At 43.0% G+C, this 22698-nt stretch overlaps 2 protein-coding genes across 3 annotated transcripts in view; one reads left to right on the top strand and one right to left on the bottom strand.

Annotated features, from left to right (window-relative positions):
- The window catches only part of pdss2 (prenyl (decaprenyl) diphosphate synthase, subunit 2), a 72700-nt gene extending 60992 nt beyond the window's left edge, over positions 1 to 11708 (top strand). For both annotated transcript variants that reach the window (XM_017718241.2, XM_017718240.2), the window contains 3 exons: positions 1515 to 1643; positions 4166 to 4201; positions 11284 to 11708. In XM_017718241.2, coding sequence (XP_017573730.1) covers positions 1515 to 1643; positions 4166 to 4201; positions 11284 to 11439 — 321 coding nt within the window. In that variant the 3' untranslated portion in view covers positions 11440 to 11708. The remainder of the gene's footprint in view (positions 1 to 1514; positions 1644 to 4165; positions 4202 to 11283) is intronic.
- A 1458-nt stretch (positions 11709 to 13166) lies between these two features.
- Positions 13167 to 14019, bottom strand: LOC119263484 (WD repeat-containing protein 35-like). Its single transcript, XM_037538528.1, has 2 exons — positions 13920 to 14019; positions 13167 to 13390 (listed from the first exon to the last, which is right to left on the bottom strand). Exons 1-2 carry the CDS (start codon positions 13971 to 13973, stop codon positions 13178 to 13180), a joined length of 267 nt encoding a protein of 88 aa, XP_037394425.1. The 5' UTR covers positions 13974 to 14019; the 3' UTR covers positions 13167 to 13177.
- Between the last annotated feature and the right edge of the window lie 8679 nt (positions 14020 to 22698).

The following is a 22698-nucleotide window of genomic DNA, read 5'->3' as shown; positions in this document are numbered from 1 at the left end:
TTTAACCAGTTTGCCAGAATTAAACCAGATAAAACATACAAACAGGACAAAAAGCACGGGAGCCCCTCTCCCGATTGGCTGAGTGATGCTTCTTTCAGTAATCGCTCACCTCCCGCTGTGTATCACAGTCCGAGTTCATGTTAGTCCAGATTGTTATTGAGGATGCAGACATTAGCGATATATGGAAGGAGGCTCTGATAGTCTTGGTTTAGCCTTTAGCATAGCAGCCTGCTCGCTGGACTTGTGTGTCCACTGCGGTGCACTTCAGTCAGGCAGCTGTATCAGACAGCTGCATGGTCTTGCGGCCTGGCGGCATCGGCCAAGCCGAGAGATCTGCTGAAACCAGCTGGCAGTGTGACTGACTGTAATATAACTCCAACAGAGTCTGATTTCATTTGTTAAATATGATTCTTGTTACTAATTATATAGTCGTAAATACTAACAGGTAAACTGCAATAAATAAAACCCATTCATTCAAGATCGGACCTCAGAAAATCCTAGGGCTGAATCTCAAATGGCTCACTGCTCCCTATATAGTGCACTTTGTGAATTATGAAATTTTGGCTTTTCCTCCCAAATATTGCGCTTTATGTCCAGTATGAATTGTGCTCATATGACAAAGTCCAGAGTGGTTCTCTGTTAGACTCACTGAGCTCTGTTAGATGCAGTAGCCGTTACTTTAAGACCTACGTGTTGCACTTTGTAGAGAGAAGGGAGCCCCTCAAGATTCTGCCTTAAACAGCATCACCTGACCCAAATACTGCCCCCGACTGGCGGAATGGATTTATTGGGTTCTGTTGGAGAACAGCACGAGTGTTTAACTGTTTCTGCTGTAAAACCTGAACTTGCAATGCTTGGACAACAGACCATAACACCTTTTTGTGACACTGTGTGTCAATATCTCACCACGGTCAGTTTATACATGAACGTATGCATATCTATTTTTGTTTTTTTGAATATAAGGACTTAGTATCGGTATTTGTATTGGTGCACCCCAACAACATATGCTATATGCCAGATTAACTCACTGCATAGCTGGTTTACACGCTGTACTGTTGAAAGTCTGTGTTTGGATATAAAAACCAATGATGACAGTTTTAAGTGCATGTTTTACTGAGTCATAACACGATGTCAGCTTTCCTAACCAGGTAAGTGACTTTCAAATCTGCTGTACTGAGTTGTCTTCTTACTCGCCGCGTCATTGCGGTTGAACCCTGATCTAGTGCTTCGCTGATCTAAAGCTGCATGGTGCTGATAGAGTGAACTACTCTCCTGATCTCTCTGCTGTTTTGTTTCCTGCGTATCCGCTTTCTCACAAGCCTGGGCCTCATTGAGCTCCATGATAACTTCTGTTGACAACATGAGTGCTAGACTTATAAAAAAAACTTTTAGGGTGGAAGAATAAAGTCAGGAGTAAAGCTAAAGCAGAGGGAATGCAGGGTGAGCTGAGTGACCTTGAATGTGAAAATGAACAGACGTGGACTGATTTCTGGGTGTCTTTGTGTGTGTTGTAGCTGAATTTAGACCTGCAGCCGTTCCTGAAGAGCAGTTCTGACCCGACTGTGTTCAGTCTGGAGTCGGCTCCTGTAGTGTTTCACCGGCTGATCGTCGGGCCTGAGCGATGGCTCCACCAGTTACAGCAGGTATAGCACCACTTTCCTTAAAACACCTCTTATTAAAACTACGAGTGCATCCATACTGTGTTTAAAGTATGTGAACATACCTAAACAAGCAAATGATTAATGCAGCTGATTTTAAATGAAGGGCATTAGCTAGTTATACTACATTAGTTAGTTTGATTCGAGTAGCGCTATGGTGGAAAAAAGCAGGTTTTGCTAAATGAGTAAACTATGTTTCATAGTTTTGATCCTCGTGAGTCTTTCAGCAGCAGCACAGCGACTACAGGAATCACATCCAAGGCTAACGCATCCGAGGAGTCTTTTTTGTTTGGCTGGTTAAACTGTAGTTGAATATCCTCTAAAGTCAGACTATGTACAGTAACTCGCGCTGTATTTCCACTGTGCTGATTGACATGTTATGTAAAGCGCCACCCCTGCAGACAGTTCTGTCTGCGGACAGTTATCAGTAAAGCCGTTTCATTCAAAACAACACGCTGCTCACCAAGTACTGAGCAAACACACTGAGAAACTGAGCTACAGCAGCTTTGCTGTGCTGTGCACTGAAGCTAATACCAGGCGCTGATGTACACAGTAGGACAGTACAGAGATATCTTTTTTTAAAAATCAGCATATTAACGTTTATTCCTCACAATTCTGTTCATTCAAACAGAGTAAATTCGGCATATACAGGCTTCGGTAGCAAGTGTTGACTTTTTCGCCTCCGTTTTGCTGGCCTACGTGTTCCACCTGTATTGGGGAAGTGATTGTGTTTGTGTGTGTTTAAAATGGGCAGTATTGGGCCGATGGACGGTACCGGTATCCATAACAATGCATCCCTAATTAAAACTCCATAACAGCCCCAAACATGCAGCTGCCCAGATGTACAGACACACTGCTGTTGCACACAGTTACAAACTACAGTAGCATCGCATGTAGATTCAAATATAGCACATATCGTACACAGACAGGCTGATCAGATATATAACCATTTGAATATTAATACAGACGGTTAAAGCAACACTCCAGCTTTTATAAGCTCTCTGCCACGTCTGTATCACAGGCGATGAGGCTGTTTCAACAAACCTTTATCCAACTTTCCAACACAGTAAAAAAAAAAGAGTATTTCCGGTTACTTTCCCAGATGTTTTCTGGTTTCCATGGCAATCTGGCACCCAAACCACTACAGTGGTAACGAAACACCACAAATTCTTCCCTCTCTCAACACTAATCCCATTTAATCTGTAATTAATTATATAGACTTACGGCTTAATTTACTATAACTGAAGAATCCACAAATAAAGGTTTTGCGTAAAACTTTGTTTCCTGTTGACTTCTATTATAAGTGAGTTTTGTCTTTGCACTACTGATATAAGCAAGAAAGCAAAGTTTATTCATACAGCGCTTTTTACAACAGGTGGTGTCACAAAGCAGCTTTACAGAACAATCAGTGTTACAGAAAGAAAAAGAAAAGAAAAATCCGGGTCCGAGCCCCCATGAGCGTCGCCAGTGGCGACAGTGGCAAGGAAAACCTCCCTGAAAAAGGAAGAAACCTTGAGAGGAACCAAAACTCAGAAGGGGATGCCGTCCTCCTCTGGTCGACAGCGGATAGCAAACATTGTTACTATGAAGTGTTAAAGAACAAAGTGGGGGGAAAAAAAAGAAAACATATAACAGATGGAGATTAGATTGAAAAGCATTAGAGTTTCCTGTTAATGGGACAAGAATCTGAAAAAAACATTTCTGCAAAATGCAGTCATTCGGAGCGGTTTGGTGTGAAAAGGTTTGTGGTGTAAAAATGGTCTTCACAGTGGTGGTGATGGGAACCAGACGTCGCCATGACTACGACATAAATATAGACACTTTATTTACTATCCAGAACCACCAGAACCCACACGAGTCTTCTGAGTTTATATGGAATGCTGATGATGGAAAACAGTGGAAAATTTGAAAGGAAAATAGTTTTATTCTGCATCACAACTTGTGTACCTCTCTGCTCTGAATGGCCTTTAAAAGTGGTGTTTTAGGCCAAAACCTTATCAAAAACATTAACAGAGTGTCTCAGACGTCAGGCACTGAATTCATAACAACTTTCTGTGAGGAGCTTTTAGAGGTGGACGTCTGGTTCCTATCACCACCACTGTGAACAGCTCTGACTCCAGTTTCTCTAGAACAGAACATTTCACACCAAACCGCTCTCTTTTACGTTTTAATTTAATTGAATCTAAATGATTTCAGAATGCAAAAATGGAAAAATTGGTGAAATTCTCCTTTAGGTTTAGTAGATTAGTGGTAACTAATTTAGCCCATTTTAGAGCATTATTTTTCTATCATTAGTATATTAGTAAGTCAGTGATCAGAGATTTTTTTTGGTCCTGAATGCTTTTAATTGTTACACAGTCAATATTTAATGGAATGGAATATTAAATGTAACTCTAAATTGGTCCAGCTTTACCCCGGGCAAGAACACAATCACAGTGAGATAAGAGTTCAGTAAAGACCTGGTTCAGTAGCTCAGACTGACTCGGATTCTCTGTTCTCCTCTACAGAGCCAAAGTACGACAAAGCAGACTGATTATTCAAAGGTGAGTGACTCTTCACATATTTACAGCTCTGGTCCTCCATAAATAGGAGCCATCAATATAATATAATCAGATAAGTTAACCCTTAATTATACAACCCAGCCCTGCAAGCTGATTGCTTGAGAACCGTTCTAACCGTGCTGTTATTTCACCATAACAAAGTATCGTTCCGCTGAGACGCTGTTGCTAAGCAACGACTTTGACGTCTGTAGGAGACGCTCAACCGTTTGAACATTTTTATTTTGCCACAAACAGAAAACGGACACTGTTAAGATCCGATTTGACTGACAGCCGATTTGGTCCGACTCTGAAGACGAGACGACGCTAAATTCCCAAACTGTCATCACCACTGAGCAGCTTTTCAGTCGGCAGCTGTGACAGAAGAACAGCTGAACAACCTGGAATCAGTCAGAAATGAACCCAACACCATTCGCCAAACTAAACGGGCTGTAAGAAGCTTCACAGACCGGCTGGAACAAAACAACATTAATACTGATCTGGACAAACTGACCAAACTGAGCTGAACCTGATATTGGGTCAGTTTTACGGCTCAGTCTGATTTGGTCCGACTCCGAAGGTCAGACACGTCTGGTGAATGGTGTTGGGTTCATTTCTGGCTGATTCCAGGTTGTTCAGCTGTTCTTCTGTCACAGCTGCTGTGAACTAAATGCTTCTGACTTTATGAAGTTCTTTGTACAAGAAAGCCATATTTATTTTTTTTAAGCCTTTAAAAGCAAAACCCTTGGTTTATAGCTAGATTTTGAATTGGGCTGAGAAAGTTATTGTTGCACATAGACACCTACACAGTTGTTGTTGTCTGAACAAAACCTCTCCAAAAACAGAAGGAAAAACATTCCTGCAAGTTAAGGTGAGGAGATTCTGTTCGGTTCTCATTTTGCAGAGTTTTAGTTGCCCCAGTTGTTATAAACACATTATAAAGGACAGCTTTTTTTTTTATCACTAAAAAAGACGAAATTGTGACGAGGTTTTGTTCAAACAGCACTGTGTACATATCTCATATAACAAAATGTTGTATCTCCATTTTATATATTTATATATAAAATATATTTATATTTGATACATTGAAGATTAGAAATGAGCAGATCAGAGGGACGGTGAAGGTGGAGCAGTTTGGAGATAAAACCAGAGAGGCCAGGTTGAGATGGTGTGGACATGTGTTGAGGAGGAATAGTGGATATATTGGGCAAAGAATGTTGGAGATGGAGCTGCCGGGTAGAAGGAGAAGAGGTAGACCTCAGAGAAGGTTTATGGATGTAGTGAAGGTGGACATGGAGATGGTTGGTGTGAAAGTAGAGGAGGCAGTGGGTAGGGCAAGATGGAGGCAGATGATCCGCTGTGGCGACCCCTAAAGGGAGCAGCCGAAAGAAGAAGAAGAAGATTTATATTTTATACATTTATATATATATATAATTTTTAAGTTTTTATTTTGAACATTGTTTTTTATTTTGTAATGCTCAACAGTGACAGCACAGTAAAGTATAAACTAATAGAAGACAACTTGTTTGTTTTGGATTCCTCCACCCTTTTCCCTAAAGGCCTGTCCTTGTCTCTCTACTCCACTCAAAGCAATGTAATAAAACAGTGATAATAAACATAAGTACAAATAGGAAATGGATTAATATATATATATATATATATATATATATATATATATATATATATATATATATTATAATGCCAGCTGAACTTTACAGTATGCCAAAATTTCCAAAAGTGCTTGGAAAAGTGTAGTTTCATTAACTTAATTTCAAATGAAGTGTTTTATATACTTCTTTTCTGTATATCTCGCTGTTCTTGGAAGAAAACCTTGTATCTCCAAAATGATAATTTACTTTTAATGTAAGTCGGTGGAACCAAACCACCTTTTTTCCATTTTTCATGAAATTTGTACACAAGGTAAAGAACAACAGGTATTTTCAAATGGTCAAAAAGTGAAAACGACAAAAAGGGTTCCTTCTGACAGCAGCGATGCATAATGTTTTATGAATTTATTCATATTTATATAATGCTCTTTATTATTATTATTCATTTTTATTATTATTACTATTATTATTACATACAGGTACTTACATATTTATGTATATGTGTATTCATGTGTGTGTTAAAGTGAAAATAACTGAACACATCCTCTACAGAAAACACACCTATTTTAATGCACTGTCACTGTTTATTTACTGAATTCAAAATATTGGGATGAAAAACAGACATAAAATGTGGTTTGTGCAAAAGTTCAGTGCAAAAATGTGTCCAATATGTTAAATTCAGCAAGTAAACTGTAGTTGTGCTTTAAAATGTGTATAAAAATTCAGTTTGTTCATGATGAAGTGGTCACCCGAGCTGAAGAGCCGCTGAAGAGCAGGTGTTATTTTCAGATTCTGTATTAAATGGTTAATAAAGCGTGGGTCCTGACAGTGTTGATGTAGAACAGATAGGAAGCCCACCTCCTCATACTCCGTGAAAATGTGAGCGTGTTGGTGATTAGAGTGTCTGCTCTGTGAAACTGATAGCGACTTCAGAAATTTTCCAAAGTCAGAGGGAGAAGAACGAGAACGAGAGAAAGCGAGACAGATGGAGGGATGAGAAGGGGCGGGGGGGGCAGGAAGAGTGAGAGAGAACGAAGAGAGCTCGGGTCGCCGTGGAAACGAGATATTAGGGGATAGAGTGGCAGGTTTATTTGTAGAGGAGACAGGGAGACTGTGTGACAGACAGCGACATCACAGGAGATTCTCCTTCAACAGGACACACACACACGACACCTCACACATCCTGCGTAACCTTCCTCTCTCAGCTCCTGCAGACTGGAGTGTGTTTAAACAGGCACACGTAAATGTAAACACACACTCTGGTTGTACAAACCTCAGTTCCTAAAAGGTCCAGACAGTGAGAAACTCTAATAAAACAGGAAGCAGTGATTTGTAAGGCCGCTGTGACCCGTGTTTCAGTGAAAACATCACAAAGACGAGAGGATTAACGCTTTACCCTATAAAGTTTATGGCAAGGTCCTGGAATCAAGAGAGAGGGCATTGGTTGGATTTGCTCAGAGAGGGCGTTGGGTGGATTCATTCAGAGCGGGCGTTGGGTGGATTCATTCAGAGCGGGCGTTGGGTGGATTCATTCAGAGCGGGCGTTGGGTGGATTCATTCAGAGCGGGCGTTGGGTGGATTCATTCAGAGCGGGCGTTGGGTGGATTCATTCAGAGCGGGCGTTGGGGTGGATTCATTCAGAGCGGGCGGTGGGGTGGATTCATTCAGAGCGGGCGTTGGGGTGGATTCATTCAGAGCGGGCGTTGGGTGGATTCATTCAGAGCGGGCGTTGGGTGGATTCATTCAGAGCGGGCGGTGGGGTGGATTCATTCAGAGCGGGCGGTGGGGTGGATTCATTCAGAGCGGGCGTTGGGGTGGATTCATTCAGAGCGGGCATCGGTTGGATTCATTCAGAGCGGGCGTTGGGGTGGATTCAGTCAGAGCGGGCGGTGGGGTGGATTCATTCAGAGCGGGCGGTGGGGTGGATTCATTCAGAGCGGGCAGTGGGGTGGATTCATTCAGAGCGGGCAGTGGGGTGGATTCATTCAGAGCGGGCGTTGGGGTGGATTCATTCAGAGCGGGCATCGGTTGGATTCATTCAGAGCGGGCGTTGGGGTGGATTCAGTCAGAGCGGGCGGTGGGGTGGATTCATTCAGAGCGGGCGGTGGGGTGGATTCATTCAGAGCGGGCGGTGGGGTGGATTCATTCAGAGCGGGCGTTGGGGTGGATTCATTCAGAGCGGGCGTTGGGTGGATTCATTCAGAGCGGGCGTTGGGTGGATTCATTCAGAGCGGGCGTTGGGTGGATTCATTCAGAGCGGGCGGTGGGGTGGATTCATTCAGAGCGGGCGTTGGGTGGATTCATTCAGAGCGGGCGTTGGGTGGATTCATTCAGAGCGGGCGTTGGGGAGGATTCATTCAGAGCGGGCGTTGGGGTGGATTCATTCAGAGCGGGCGTTGGGGTGGATTCATTCAGAGCGGGCGTTGGGGTGGATTCATTCAGAGCGGGCGTTGGGGTGGATTCATTCAGAGCGGGCGCTGGGTGGATTCATTCAGAGCGGGCGTTGGGGTGGATTCATTCAGAGCGGGCGTTGGGGTGGATTCATTCAGAGCGGGCGTCGGGTGGATTCATTCAGAGCGGGCGTCGGGTGGATTCATTCAGAGCGGGCGTTGGGGTGGATTCATTCAGAGCGGGCGTTGGGGTGGATTCATTCAGAGCGGGCGTTGGGGTGGATTCATTCAGAGCGGGCGTTGGGGTGGATTCATTCAGAGCGGGCGTTGGGGTGGATTCATTCAGAGCGGGCGTTGGGGTGGATTCATTCAGAGCGGGCGTTGGGTGGATTCATTCAGAGCGGGCGTCGGGAGGATTCATTCAGAGCGGGCGTCGGGAGGATTCATTCAGAGCGGGCGTTGGGGTGGATTCATTCAGAGCGGGCGTTGGGTGGATTCATTCAGAGCGGGCGTCGGGAGGATTCATTCAGAGCGGGGCAGATTTTAAACACAGCAGGGGAAAATCCTAATTTGTATATAATAAAAAATCTAAATCTAATGATTGCTGTTAGATGGTCATTTAGGCTACAGTGATAAATCATTTCAGACCAATCAGAACTATTTGTGTTATTTTCCTTAGTGGATTAATCTTTATTGTTGGACAGGAACTGAATATTCATTCATTCATTCGTTCGTTTTTCATTATTTCATTCATTGGATTAAGTAATTGAATACTAGGAAGATTTTAGATGTCAGTATAATGTGATAACCTCACTCGTCCCTAATGCTGCGGCGCTGCAGCCCAAAAAATAATTCAAATTGTTAAAACTGACACTTAAAATTGTGTCTGTGACATGAAAAACTGACCGTTCACTGCCCTCTGAATATTTCAGCTTCCTTCTGTCAAACTGCCACTCTTTATCTCTCTCACTCTCTCTCCCCTCTCTCCCCTCTCTCTCCCTCTCCCCCCTCCCTCCTCCCTCCTTCCTCCTCCCTCCTTCCTCCACTCTCTCTCTCTCTCCCCTCCCTCCTTCTCTCTCTCTCTCCCCTCCCTCCTTCCTCCACTCTCTCTCTCTCTCTCTCTCTCTCTCTCCCCCCTCCCTCCTTCTCTCTCTCTCTCTCTCTCTCCTGCTGTTTTTAAGTGTAAGCCCACGAGGGCTCTTCAGCAAAACACATCTCAGAATTCATTTAGCAAATCAGCCTCCAGCAAAACATGTTCTAACATAGCAGCAGAATGGGGGGTGGGGGGATAGTGGGTCGGGGGGGATGGTGGGAGGACGGTTCTGGAATGCTCTGAGTTTTCTGTAAACTAGACCCGTGTGTATTAAATTCTGCTAATTTAAAGAAAAAGTGAAGCACATAATTAAAGGCTGAGTGAGCAGTGATTTTGAGCAGCGTTTGCTGACGTCTGTGCCCCGTTCACACCTGCCATTCATGTCTGTGATTGGATGAACGAGTCATGAGTGGACTTCTGAGTGCAGGTGTGAACGGGGTGTAATTTGTCTTGAAGACATGCTGCGAATCCGTCACTCAAACCGCCTTCAGAGATGGTCAGGGACGCATATGTGACCACATAAGGTTTGTAGTGTGAATTAGTGCTGCAAAAAAGATAAATATGTTAATAATGACAGGACCTACATTATACATGGGCATTGTGAGCTCACAAGATTAACCTGCTTAGATAGAAAACACTGATTTAGGTTCCCCTGGGCATCAATGCCTGGTGTGAAGTGGGCCGGAATTGAACCCAAGCAGTTTATTCCAGAATATTCCACTGTTTTTGCAGTGCTGTGGTGTATTGCCTTTGAAAAGACTCTTTGTTGATAACATTACTCTCCACACTGCTCCGAAATCTGCAAGAAATCAGAGCAAGAGTTTACAGCACTGAGAAGTCAGATTACTGAGCTAAAATCCAGACTGTTTATTGGATTTCTTAATCAAATTTCTAGACCTTCCTCCGATCTGAGAAATGAGTGTGCTGTTTATCATGTGAATAGTCAGATAACTGCAAAAATCCAATTATGATTGGATTACATTTACATGTAGCCTAATAATCCGTTAATAATACGACTAATAGCTCAATCGGAATAGAATATGTCCATGTGTAAACACCTCAATAGGTCGGAATAGTCTAGTCAGATTGAGGCCATTTGGAATACAGTTTCTATCCGATTGATCGAGGTGGGTAATCCTGTAAATAATCTGTTAAATAGAAGAATAATATCCGTGTAAACGCCTGCATCCGATTACATTCCCTATCGGAAAGTTTCAGTCCGTTCTGCATGTGCGTCGCGTCACAGTGAGAGTTTATACCGTTCAACACGACGGAGCAGAAACTGGTCTGCAGAGGAGACGAAGTTCATGCTCTGATCTTTAAAAGACGGCGGCGGGACGGACGTCCAGCTTATGCGTCTCAGAACACGACGTCTTCCTCTCGGCCTTCTTTAATAAGGACGTGTGAAGGACGTTTTCCTGAGTCTGACGTCATTTTAAAGCAGTTAAAAACACAATCACTGCTCACTGCTGCTCATCTCACTCTGACTGGACTCATGTGATGCTGGTTGTCATGGTAACGTCTGCACTAAGTGGTACTCTACGTATGCGCATAATTTTGGCTCAGATTACTTGTAGTGAGCACGTTAACAGATTTTCATCAGATTGTTGGCTAGAGAGAGAATAAACACCTGCGTCTGAATCTATAATCAGAATGTGTTCAATCAGATTGGCAAAAATCTCGCATGTAAACACAGTCAGTGTTACTGCACACATGACAAGCACTTTTCTAGCTTGCAAAGTTAGTGTTGCTTCTAAATGTTTTGTCTAGTGTGGAGTGAAAAGAGCTCAGACTGACGTGTTATTCTCTTTATTGTATTTTTACTTGTTTTGTTGCTTAGAAAAATATTTAATAAGCACCTCTCTGGTCTGCTCAGTATGTAACACGTCGTGTGTGTTTGCAGTCAACATGCTCAGCAAGTGATTGAGTCTGATTCTGATGATCCACTGTTTTGTGCCTCATGTACTGATCGTGTTGGTGGTCTTGTTTCCTGTCCAGCTCCAGCGTCTGATCAAAACGGAGCAAGGTGTGAGTCAAGCCGCCGACCTCTGCAGTTACCACGGCAACAAAGCCCTGGAAGCCATCCGCCTTTTCCCGCCGTCTGAGGCTCGATCAGCTCTGGAGAACATCGCCAGCGCCGTCATGAAATTCTGAAAATCTCCTCCGGAGCCGGAACCCGAATATAGGACCAGAACTTTTACGCCGGGTTCAGCCGATCACTGCATTTCAGACTCAGCTCAGTTGGCTTGTCCAGGCTGCGCCCATAAAGACATTCTTTCCTAGCTACTGTTAAGAGGTTGTACAAGCTTTACAGAACTTGAACAGAAACCTTATTTAACTTGGTAAGAAACTGTAGGACACAGCAAGTGCTTGTCTTCATTAAATGTTTAATGCCTTCATTAAACAATTCATAATTTCTTACATTTTTCTGTGAATGTATGTGTGGAGCTAACGTTAGTGTGGTGGCTCTCAACCTGCCTAGTTTCAATTAGCTACAACACACACACCAACTCTTTAGTCTAGAATTTAAAACTGGAAACTCAGCCTAGCAGTTCATCAGACCTTATTGAGAAATGAAATCTGATGATGTTGACGGGATTTTGAGGAGGAATAGTGGATCAGCGCTCTGTAAGCCTTAGGAACTGCGAAAGAACGCGAGAGAGCGAGCGTGGATGGATCAGTTGTTCTAAATTTTATATGTTGAACATTTTAGTTTGGTGAGAAGGTTCATGTGAGATGACTATGGAAATGCTAATAAGGACTGTTGACCGATTTCTTGCAGGCTTCATGCAGCTGCAGGGGAATCAAATGTGGCACTTGCAGTTGATATTTATTTACATCATTAAGAAAGAGACAAACAAACTCTTTCATCTGATAAATTCATCTGTACATCATTGTAAGGCTCCAATGTGGTTCAAATCACACTTTCCAACGGCTGAAATCCTCGCTCCCTCTGTTTACACATGGGATTTGTTGCATGTGTGCTCGTTGAGTGTGTGTGTAGAATATCGGTGTGTGAAAGAGCGTCGGAATTGTCCGGGGGTGTGTATGAGCGTGTGCTTGGCCCGAGTGATTAAACAATTGAAATGAAGCATTTCTCAGGGTCAGTAGTGCATTTCAGCTTTTTTTGCTGACAGTGATCACTGTGTTCTGCTCCTCAATCCAGTATCAGCTTAAAGTCGTGATGTGCACCTTTTACTCTCTAGACAGGGAGAAGAAGTCTAGCCATTCACTCACAACAGCACAAACCAGCACAGTAGGTAGCTTTAGCTATTTTCCGAGCCAGGAGTTTGAGAACCAAGGCCTAGTCCCATTTCACACCTCGCCCCTACTGCTTACATTCACGTCTGGGGGTAGGAGGTCCTGATTCTTGTTGAGATAGAGGGGCAGGGCGAAGTGTTGGGGCTACATGACCCTCCAAACTGAGGTTTTTCACAGAATCCAAACAGAGAAAAAGAAATCGGTGAAAAAGAAAAGCCGGCAAGATGGAAATTCATACGAGGAAGATCTGAGGATCTTAAGGGGGCATTTACTGTTATAAAGGGAGACCCTGCTGCTGTGCATGTAAACAGGACCACCCATGGGCTGGTCTTCTGCACAGCTCTTATAAACATCCTGCGTTGTTCTAGCTTCTTAGACTAAAACCTCAGTTTGGCTACTGCATGCATGTCAACATAGACAGAGTGTCCTTAAGTGGACACACCAATGTTTTACTATTAACATGTATTTAAGCAATTTGACAGAAAGTTTGTTAAAGCAGATCACATAAAAAAGTGTGTTGCTAGTTCACATATCGTTTTCCAGAGTCCAAACCTCGTAACCTTTTAGACGATATAATTTAGTTCTGTGTTCAACTTCTAATGAACCAGTTGTGATGACCTCTGGCAGAACGTCAGCAGAACAGGAGATGTATGCGCACCTGTGGGTGGGAGTCATCGGCTTTGGTGGCCAGGATGCAGAAGTCTCCGCATGTGGTGACCGACATCAGGCTCTTCACATACTTCACAAACTTCTCGTTGTTTTTTGTGTCCCAGAAGACCACACTGTACTCCATCCTCTCGGGTCGGGTGTACGCATACACCACTGTATTCGAACAGTAACCCCACTATAAAGAGAGAAAAAGAGAGGAGGACAAAGTTTATTTCATTTAAAACAATGATAATAATAAACAGCTGGTACAACTGGAGAAATCAGCCCACAATTATGTGCACAGTGCAGTTCAATGACATTCGAATCAACAGCTGTTCTAAACAGGCTTAGTATCATCATGTCTTCTGAAATGAAGGGTATTAATAGGGAGTTTGTTCAGTAACAGCCTCGACTCTTCTGAGAACGCGTTACGCTACATGTTGGAACACTGCTGTGAGGATTTGATTGAGTATAATTGAGGTCAGGTACTGATGTTGGGTGGTCAGTTCTGGATCACTCCAACTTATCCCCAAGGTATTGGATGGAGCTCCATCGCTCCAGAGAACACAGTACCACTGCTCCACAGCCCAGTGCTGGGGGGCTTTATACCCCTCTAGCCCACGCTTGGTGACCTCATGTGTAGCTGCTCCACAGCATCTCATTCTGTTGGTCAGAGATCATATAAGTTGTGCACAACTGAACATATGTATCAACACTGTGCGCACCTGAAAGTAGCTGAGATCACTCGTTAGAAGGGCTGTCTGGATACTTTTGGCCATGTTGCTCAGTCCCAGTGTGTGCAGGGGGGTGTGAGTGATGAGTGTGTGGGAGTGCCTGTGTGTGTGTGTTGTGGGTGCCCAGGGCGTTCTTGCTGCAGCGCTGGCAGTAATAATTAATGAGCACAGTGTGGGAGCAGGGCAGATGGGCAGGAAGTGCTCCGGTATCGATTAGCTCAGCCTGAGCAGTGGCGCCAGCCTGGGGGGCCTGCGGTTTCCCCGGCGACCGCACCGGGACGCTTGGGGTGTGAAGCGGTACGGAGGGGCGTGACGGTCACTGCCAGGTCCACTGAGCCACAAATACACACACACACACAAACTCTCCGAAACGGTCTCTCTCAACTGTTGTGTACTTTATTTATTGGCCCTACTAGGAGGGAGACTGGTAATTTGCCTAGCTACGCCCAATCTGGGAGCAGCACAGCGTCGCCAGCAGAGCACCGCTACCTGAGGCGGTGGGGGGGGGTTGGGTGTCTTGCCCAAGGGCACAACCAGGTATACCTGGTTGTTTGTGGGATTTGGACCTGCATCCTTCCAGTTGATTGCTTCAACCCATGCTTTCACTTTAAAGGGCCCATGCCCTGCATTTTTCGTGTATTTTTCCTGTGGTCTGCTTATAATATTTGTGTCATTTTATGTACCAAAACCAGCTGTAATTCATTTGACCAGTTCCAAACCTCTCTTTAACGCTTAGAGTTAAACAGACTGTGTCTTTAAGAGTGATGTATGTAAATGAGCTCTGCTCTGATTGGCTGGCCTGTATTGCACCTCTTTCAAAAAGCAGTCCAGGCTGAAACTTTCCTTACAACTTTCAGCATGAGTGAGTGAGTGGGAGGGGCTAAGCTGCTGTATAATGGGTACATGGATGTCGCAGCTGTTGGACCAAAACCTAGTAGCTCCGTTTTTGTCGTTTTCAGTTTTTGACACAATTTGAAAATGCCTGTTGTCCTTTACAATGTGTGTAAATTTCATGATGAGAGGACCAAAAGATACAGCCCAAAATGACTTGGAAAGACGTCTGGTTCCATAGACTTACATTAAAAGTAGAGTATGTTTTTTCCTTCTCCTGTAAAGTTACTATTTTGGAGATACGATGTTTTGGTCTGACAGCAGTGATATACAGTATGTAAATGAGGTGGTTTCTCGTCTCATCACAGCAACAGGTTCGAAATGGTCTGCTTTTCAGCTTATTTACTTTTCGTATAGGGACTGGGGAGTGAACATTACGCTTTGAATCTTTAACAGTGTTCACTGCATCTAACTCCTTTAAAAAGCAGCAGGGAAAATGTCCATGATGGACAAAAAATATCCCAAATGTAGTGAAATAGCCACGTTTTGTGTCTAAAGTTAGTTTTACACTGGATCCATGACGCTAATCAACTTCCAAGTAATGGGAGCTTATGTACACCATTTAGCGTCATGCTGACTGCATGCCTTAATCATAAACTGCTATCCTAGCCAATGATCTGCTTATAAAGACAACCCAGCTAGCAGCAGTGTAACTCATCTTGTTCGAATGTTCCCATTCCACCTTAAATGGTGCAGCTTCAGGCACCAGAAAGTGACCGCTGCACCAAGGTGGAACGGGAAAATAGGAAGCCAACTTTAGCTTCATTCTTACTGCGTTTTGGGGGTTTATTTTATGTTTTTCTGTATTAATATTAGACGTGATTCACACATTGATGGATTTGCTGATGTGTGTGTGATTGTTTTGCTCTGAACTCAGTTTTTAACGTCATGTGCAGACTGAATACTGTCCTGCTGGTCCGGACGGCTAATTATCACGATCAGTTATTAAAGTAATATCGCAGATATTACTAATAAAGCAGATCCGTGCAGCCCAGATTAATCTGAGTCTGAGGAGTATAACAAATCAAATTAGGTGAAAATGGGTGGAGTAATAACTTCGTCTCTCAATACGAGTGAATCTGTTCGCCAGCGGGTCTTGACCTCTCCAACATGGCGGACGCGCAGACGTATGGAGAACAAAGGCTTCTAGGAATGTATATCTATGATCTTGATAGCCAGGTAGCTAACCTGCTACCTATAGCTTTTAGCTCTCTCCAGTGTAATGATGATTTGAGGCCAGGTAGATGTTCAGCTCCAGCTGTTCGGCCTTCCTTCTGCCTTCATCAGCCAATGGGGAAGTAATCAAAATAGCCCCCAAAATCCCCCCAAAGCAGTTCAAAATTCAAGATGTATCATCTGAAGGGTGGCTTGTGGTCTTTAAACTGGAAAATCCCACTGGGACCTTCTGCAGCAGCTTCGATGGCCAATAAGAATGTTTCTAACAGATGAAGCAATAGTTAAATTCTCATTTTGGCCAGAGTGCCCCTTCAGCGACGTAGCACAGTGTGAGGTGTGATCAGAGAACTTGGAGAGAGAATTCCCACACTGCAATGTCTTCCGGGTTTCTCAAACGCTAGAGGGCGCTCCCGAGCGAGTACAAAATGAATGGGTTGATTCGGAGCATCAGCTTAGAAATGCTTAAACGTTTTTAATGTAAAGTAAGTCATATCCTGAACACAGCATAAAAAAACATTTTAAAACTGCGGTTATATTTTTAGGAGCTTTTAAACTCGATATGAGTTTAAAACAGTACCTCGTGTATGTCCATGACGTCTGTGAGCATGAACAGCCAATGAGCTGCTCTGCTCGCCCACCAATCAGCACTCACTCGTGCCAATGCCAGCATTCTGCTGCCCAAAACCTAGAAAGTTTAGAAAGTTTTCTTAGTGAAATGCATCCTCCTACTTCCTAAAATTAAAGGAAAGTTCTGGGCGAGTGATTAGAAACTATTTCTTTACTTTCATTACTTTCGTTATTAACCGTTTCACGCTTTTTACTCCCATTCATTGAGGTCTCTCTCGCGGGCGCCCTCTGCTGTTTAGCAGTCCTGTTTTTTATATATATAACGAGGGAAATAGGAAGTGGCCAGACTCCTCATAAACCAACTCTGGTATTATGATTCATATATGCAGTTTGCACAATGCAAACTGGTGGAGTGTTGCTTCCGTTGCTTGTTAGCTACGTTAGTCTCATAGCTCCAGTGGAAACGTGAACAAGAAAACTTCCACAAAAATGTCTTGGCTGATTGACTACGCTTGACATAAGAGGGGAAAAGTGATTTGTTTTCGGCTGAAGTATCGCTTTAACGCTCATCCCAGCTTCACTCTCTCATTCTAAACCACACACAAACCCTCTTGACCTACTGGATACTGACACCTTGACCGTGAGGATGGAGAACAGAGGGAATTGAGAGAAAGAAACGTCGTGTGCCACAAAGCCAAAGAACACAGTCATTCCGAAAGAAACTTTTATTTGAAGCCTTTATTGCCCTCCCACTCGCTTTGCTGGAGCAGTGAAGGCCTCTGGCCATCCATTAAACATTCAGCGATGCCAAGAGCGGACACGATAAAACTCCCAGGCGAAAGTGGAGAGGAGGAGAGTAAAGAGGCAGAACGGGTCGCTGGCGTTTTCACTCAGAAACCCAAATGGATCTTGATAGGACAGAGAAAACGTTAATGCTTCTGACCCAAGCTAGCTTCAGTCCTTTTTTGCCCGTTGTGGAACACAAAGGGGCTGAAACTGCGTTTAAAAAGTTTGTTGAGGCCAGTTTTCCTGCTCCCGACACACCTGACCAAACTAATCCACTCATAAATAGACCATTATTGAGTCATTGGGTGTGTTAAATCAGGGAAAGCACTAAAATGTGCGGGGCAGTGGGCCTTGAGGAACAGGGTTGAGAAACAGTGGTTTAGGGCAGGGGTGTCGAACTCAACCACTGAAAGGGCCATTTTAAAAAACATCTCAGCGAGTCTGTGGTCCAGCTGTTTTTATTTATTTTTTACTCAACATTTTGCCATTGTTTATTCGAAATAGGCCAAAACTGCAACAGCGAAAATTGATGTTGAATACTTCAAAATAATTAAAATAATTGTTTGCTTGAACTGGACACCAGGCTTGTTTTCTTTTTGATTAAGAGAGCCTTATTAGTCCCACAAACGGGGAAATTTCACCTCCGCTTTTAACCCATCCGTGCAGTGAAACACCACATACACACTAGTGAACACGCACACTAGGGGGCAGTGAGCCGCCCTATCCGCAGTCCCCGGAGAGCAGTTGAGGGTAAGGTGCCTTGCTCAAGGACACCTCAGTCATGCACTCTCGGCTCAGGGGATTGAACTGGCGACCTTCTGGTCACAGGGCATGTTCCTTAACCACCAGCCTGTGACTGCCCCAAATGACCATGCGGTTGCTTGGCCAGGAATCGGACCCAGGTCTCCCACATGCTGGGTGAGAATTCAACCACTGAACCAACAATGCAAGAGCGATGTGTAATAGTTTGTGTAACCATTGGCCCATAGACTGTTGTTGGCAGGGGGTGGGAACACACCGTGTTGAAGTGCATGCTGGGGACCTTAGTGCATCTCAGGGTGAAATAACTAATAAGAATAGAAAATTAACATAATTCCATGGGCTGAACTGGGCTGTGCCACGGGCCTGACTTGTGTTTGACACAAGGGGTTTAGGCAATACAAACGTAACGTAGCTAAGAAGCGAACAAGAGAATGTGTACTGAGGAGAACTGCCACTCAATAACGTCTCCCAGGTTGGTCGGACACCAGGGGTGCTCCTGAGCCCAAAATGAATGGTTTCCCGAGGAGCTTTTGTGCAAAATTGCCATTTGTAGAAGCTTAAACCTTTTTATTCAGACAAATGGACGGCACAAAATACTCCAACACTGCTGTTATATCTTTTAACACTTTTCAACTCCAGTCAGCTCTTAGCAGGAGTACTTCTAACATCCTGCTGCCCAAAACCTGTTTGCTGTAGTAAAATGGAAAGATACAGGTACGTTCATACTGACTTTATGTGAATAACCGGCTCTAAATGTAGGTATTGTGATATAAACCGAGTCCGTTCTACAGTTTCTCATTAGGCTGAATGAATAACCGACTCTAAATGTAGGTATTGTGATATAAACCGAGTCCGTTCTACAGTTTCTCATTAGACTGAATGAATAACCGACTCTAAATGTAGGTATTGTGATATAAACCGAGTCTGTTCTACAGTTTCTCATTAGACTGAATGAATAACCGGCTCTAAATGTAGGTATTGTGATATAAACCGAGTCCGTTCTACAGTTTCTCATTAGACTGAATGAATAACCGGCTCTAAATGTAGGTATTGTGATATAAACCGAGTCTGTTCTACAGTTTCTCATTAGACTGAATGAATAACCGGCTCTAAATGTAGGTATTGTGATATAAACCGAGTCCGTTCTACAGTTTCTCGTTAGGCTGAATGAATAACCGACTCTAAATGTAGGTATTGTGATATAAACCGAGTCCGTTCTACAGTTTCTCATTAGGCTGAATGAATAACCGGCTCTAAATGTAGGTATTGTGATATAAACCGAGTCTGTTCTACAGTTTCTCATTAGGCTGAATGAATAACCGACTCTAAATGTAGGTATTGTGATATAAACCGAGTCCGTTCTACAGTTTCTCATTAGACTGAATGAATAACCGGCTCTAAATGTAGGTATTGTGATATAAACCGAGTCTGTTCTACAGTTTCTCATTAGACTGAATGAATAACCGACTCTAAATGTAGGTATTGTGATATAAACCGAGTCCGTTCTACAGTTTCTCATTAGACTGAATGAATAACCGACTCTAAATGTAGGTTTTGTGATATAAACCGAGTCCGTTCTACAGTTTCTCATTAGGCTGAATGAATAACCGACTCTAAATGTAGGTATTGTGATATAAACCGAGTCTGTTCTACAGTTTCTCATTAGACTGAATGAATAACCGACTCTAAATGTAGGTATTGTGATATAAACCGAGTCCGTTCTACAGTTTCTCATTAGACTGAATGAATAACCGACTCTAAATGTAGGTATTGTGATATAAACCGAGTCCGTTCTACAGTTTCTCATTAGACTGAATGAATAACCGGCTCTAAATGTAGGTATTGTGATATAAACCGAGTCCGTTCTACAGTTTCTCATTAGACTGAATGAATAACCGGCTCTAAATGTAGGTATTGTGATATAAACCGAGTCTGTTCTACAGTTTCTCATTAGGCTGAATGAATAACCGACTCTAAATGTAGGTATTGTGATATAAACCGAGTCCGTTCTACAGTTTCTCATTAGACTGAATGAATAACCGACTCTAAATGTAGGTATTGTGATATAAACCGAGTCTGTTCTACAGTTTCTCATTAGACTGAATGAATAACCGGCTCTAAATGTAGGTATTGTGATATAAACCGAGTCTGTTCTACAGTTTCTCATTAGACTGAATGAATAACCGACTCTAAATGTAGGTATTGTGATATAAACCGAGTCTGTTCTACAGTTTCTCATTAGACTGAATGAATAACCGACTCTAAATGTAGGTATTGTGATATAAACCGAGTCTGTTCTACAGTTTCTCATTAGGCTGAATGAATAACCGGCTCTAAATGTAGGTATTGTGATATAAACCGAGTCCGTTCTACAGTTTCTCATTAGGCTGAATGAATAACCGGCTCTAAATGTAGGTATTGTGATATAAACCGAGTCCGTTCTACAGTTTCTCATTAGACTGAATGAATAACCGACTCTAAATGTAGGTATTGTGATATAAACCGAGTCCGTTCTACAGTTTCTCATTAGACTGAATGAATAACCGGCTCTAAATGTAGGTATTGTGATATAAACCGAGTCTGTTCTACAGTTTCTCATTAGGCTGAATGAATAACCGACTCTAAATGTAGGTATTGTGACATAAACCGAGTCTGTTCTACAGTTTCTCATTAGACTGAATGAATAACCGACTCTAAATGTAGGTATTGTGATATAAACCGAGTCCGTTCTACAGTTTCTCATTAGGCTGAATGAATAACCGGCTCTAAATGTAGGTATTGTGATATAAACCGAGTCCGTTCTACAGTTTCTCATTAGACTGAATGAATAACCGACTCTAAATGTAGGTATTGTGATATAAACCGAGTCCGTTCTACAGTTTCTCATTAGACTGAATGAATAACCGGCTCTAAATGTAGGTATTGTGATATAAACCGAGTCTGTTCTACAGTTTCTCATTAGACTGAATGAATAACCGACTCTAAATGTAGGTATTGTGATATAAACCGAGTCCGTTCTACAGTTTCTCATTAGACTGAATGAATAACCGACTCTAAATGTAGGGATTGTGATATAAACCGAGTCCGTTCTACAGTTTCTCATTAGACTGAATGAATAACCGACTCTAAATGTAGGGATTGTGATATAAACCGAGTCCGTTCTACAGTTTCTCATTAGACTGAATGAATAACCGACTCTAAATGTAGGTATTGTGATATAAACTGTTGCCACTTTCTGTGAAGCTTGTCTAACCTAGCAACAGCAGCTATGAAGGAACATGACTGTTTGGCTTTTAAAAAAAAAATTTATTCCCTCGAAGTGTGTGTGCGTGTGTGTGTGTGCGTGTGTGTGTGTGCGCGTGTGCAGGCCTGCTCAGACAGCAGTCTGTCCACACACACATACGGGGTGTGTGGTTTGATGCTGTGGGTATCAGGGCTCTGGGTAACATGATCCCGTCTGTTTTTGCTCATGGAGATGATTTTTGTGGTTTTGGCGATTCACGGCAACCCGAGCAGTCTGATGACATGGCGGCTGCTCTTCCACACACCAGAGAGAGAGAGAGAGAGAGAGGGAGAGAGAGAGGGAGAGAGAGGGAGAGAGAGAGAGAGAGAGAGCTTGTGGGGCAGCAGCACCACCTCAGATCAAATCGGTCATTACACCACCTACAAGAGAAGTGTTGACTTAAAGGGGAATTCCACCAATTTTTCAAAATTTCCTGTGTAATTAAGTGGTTGAGATGAAAAGTCAATCAGAGCGGTTCGGTGTGAGACGCCCTGTTCTAGAGAAAATAACTGAGTCCGTGGCTGTTCACAGTGGTGGTGATAGGAACCAGACGTCCCCCTCTAAAAGCTCCTCACAGAAAGTTCCTACATGAAGTGGTTACTGTGAATACTGTGAATTTCCCCGCTGTGGGACTAACAAAGGATTATCTTATCTTTCTCTTATCTCTCATGAACTCACTGCCTGATGTCTGAGATTCTGGTTTATCACTATTTTTTTTATATACTTAATTCATGGTGGAGGGATACATGTAGGGCGTTACGATGCAAAATATCCCTCATCATCATCATCATCATCATTTCTTTAGCATATATAAGCTCAGAAGACTCGTGTAGGTTCTCTGGTGTTTCTGGACGGTAAATAAAGTGTCTATATCTGTGTTGTAGTCATGACGACGCCTGGTTCCCATCACCACCACTGTAAAGACATCTGAACCATCCGAGTTATGCAGAATTTTAGAAAAATTGGTGGAATTATCCTTAAAAAACATACCCTGTCGATCATCACAGACAATAACTTCATCTGTACTTAGAAATAAAATTATATTTCGCATTATTTTGATCAAATTTCAATTACTCAGCCATTAAAGCTCATAACACCAGCGACCCTTTGAAGTTCTGAGCTGCTTGATAAACAGAATTATTAATAAATTAATGAAATATAGTGAGTGAGTCTGACTCGCCTTGGTATGCCTTGAGCCGCTTCCTCTCTGATGAGCCTCGACCCAAAGAGGCAGTTTAATAGAGCTGAAATTACTGTGTTCAAATGTAGAATAAGAGTCCTGATAACAGCAGAGACCAAAATGTG

Source organism: Pygocentrus nattereri, chromosome 5 (genome assembly GCF_015220715.1).
Source record: "Pygocentrus nattereri isolate fPygNat1 chromosome 5, fPygNat1.pri, whole genome shotgun sequence".
In the NCBI taxonomy this organism is placed as follows: Eukaryota; Metazoa; Chordata; class Actinopteri; order Characiformes; family Serrasalmidae; genus Pygocentrus; species Pygocentrus nattereri.
Note: the sequence above shows the minus strand (reverse complement) of the source record. Positions and strands in the feature narration are given on the sequence as shown.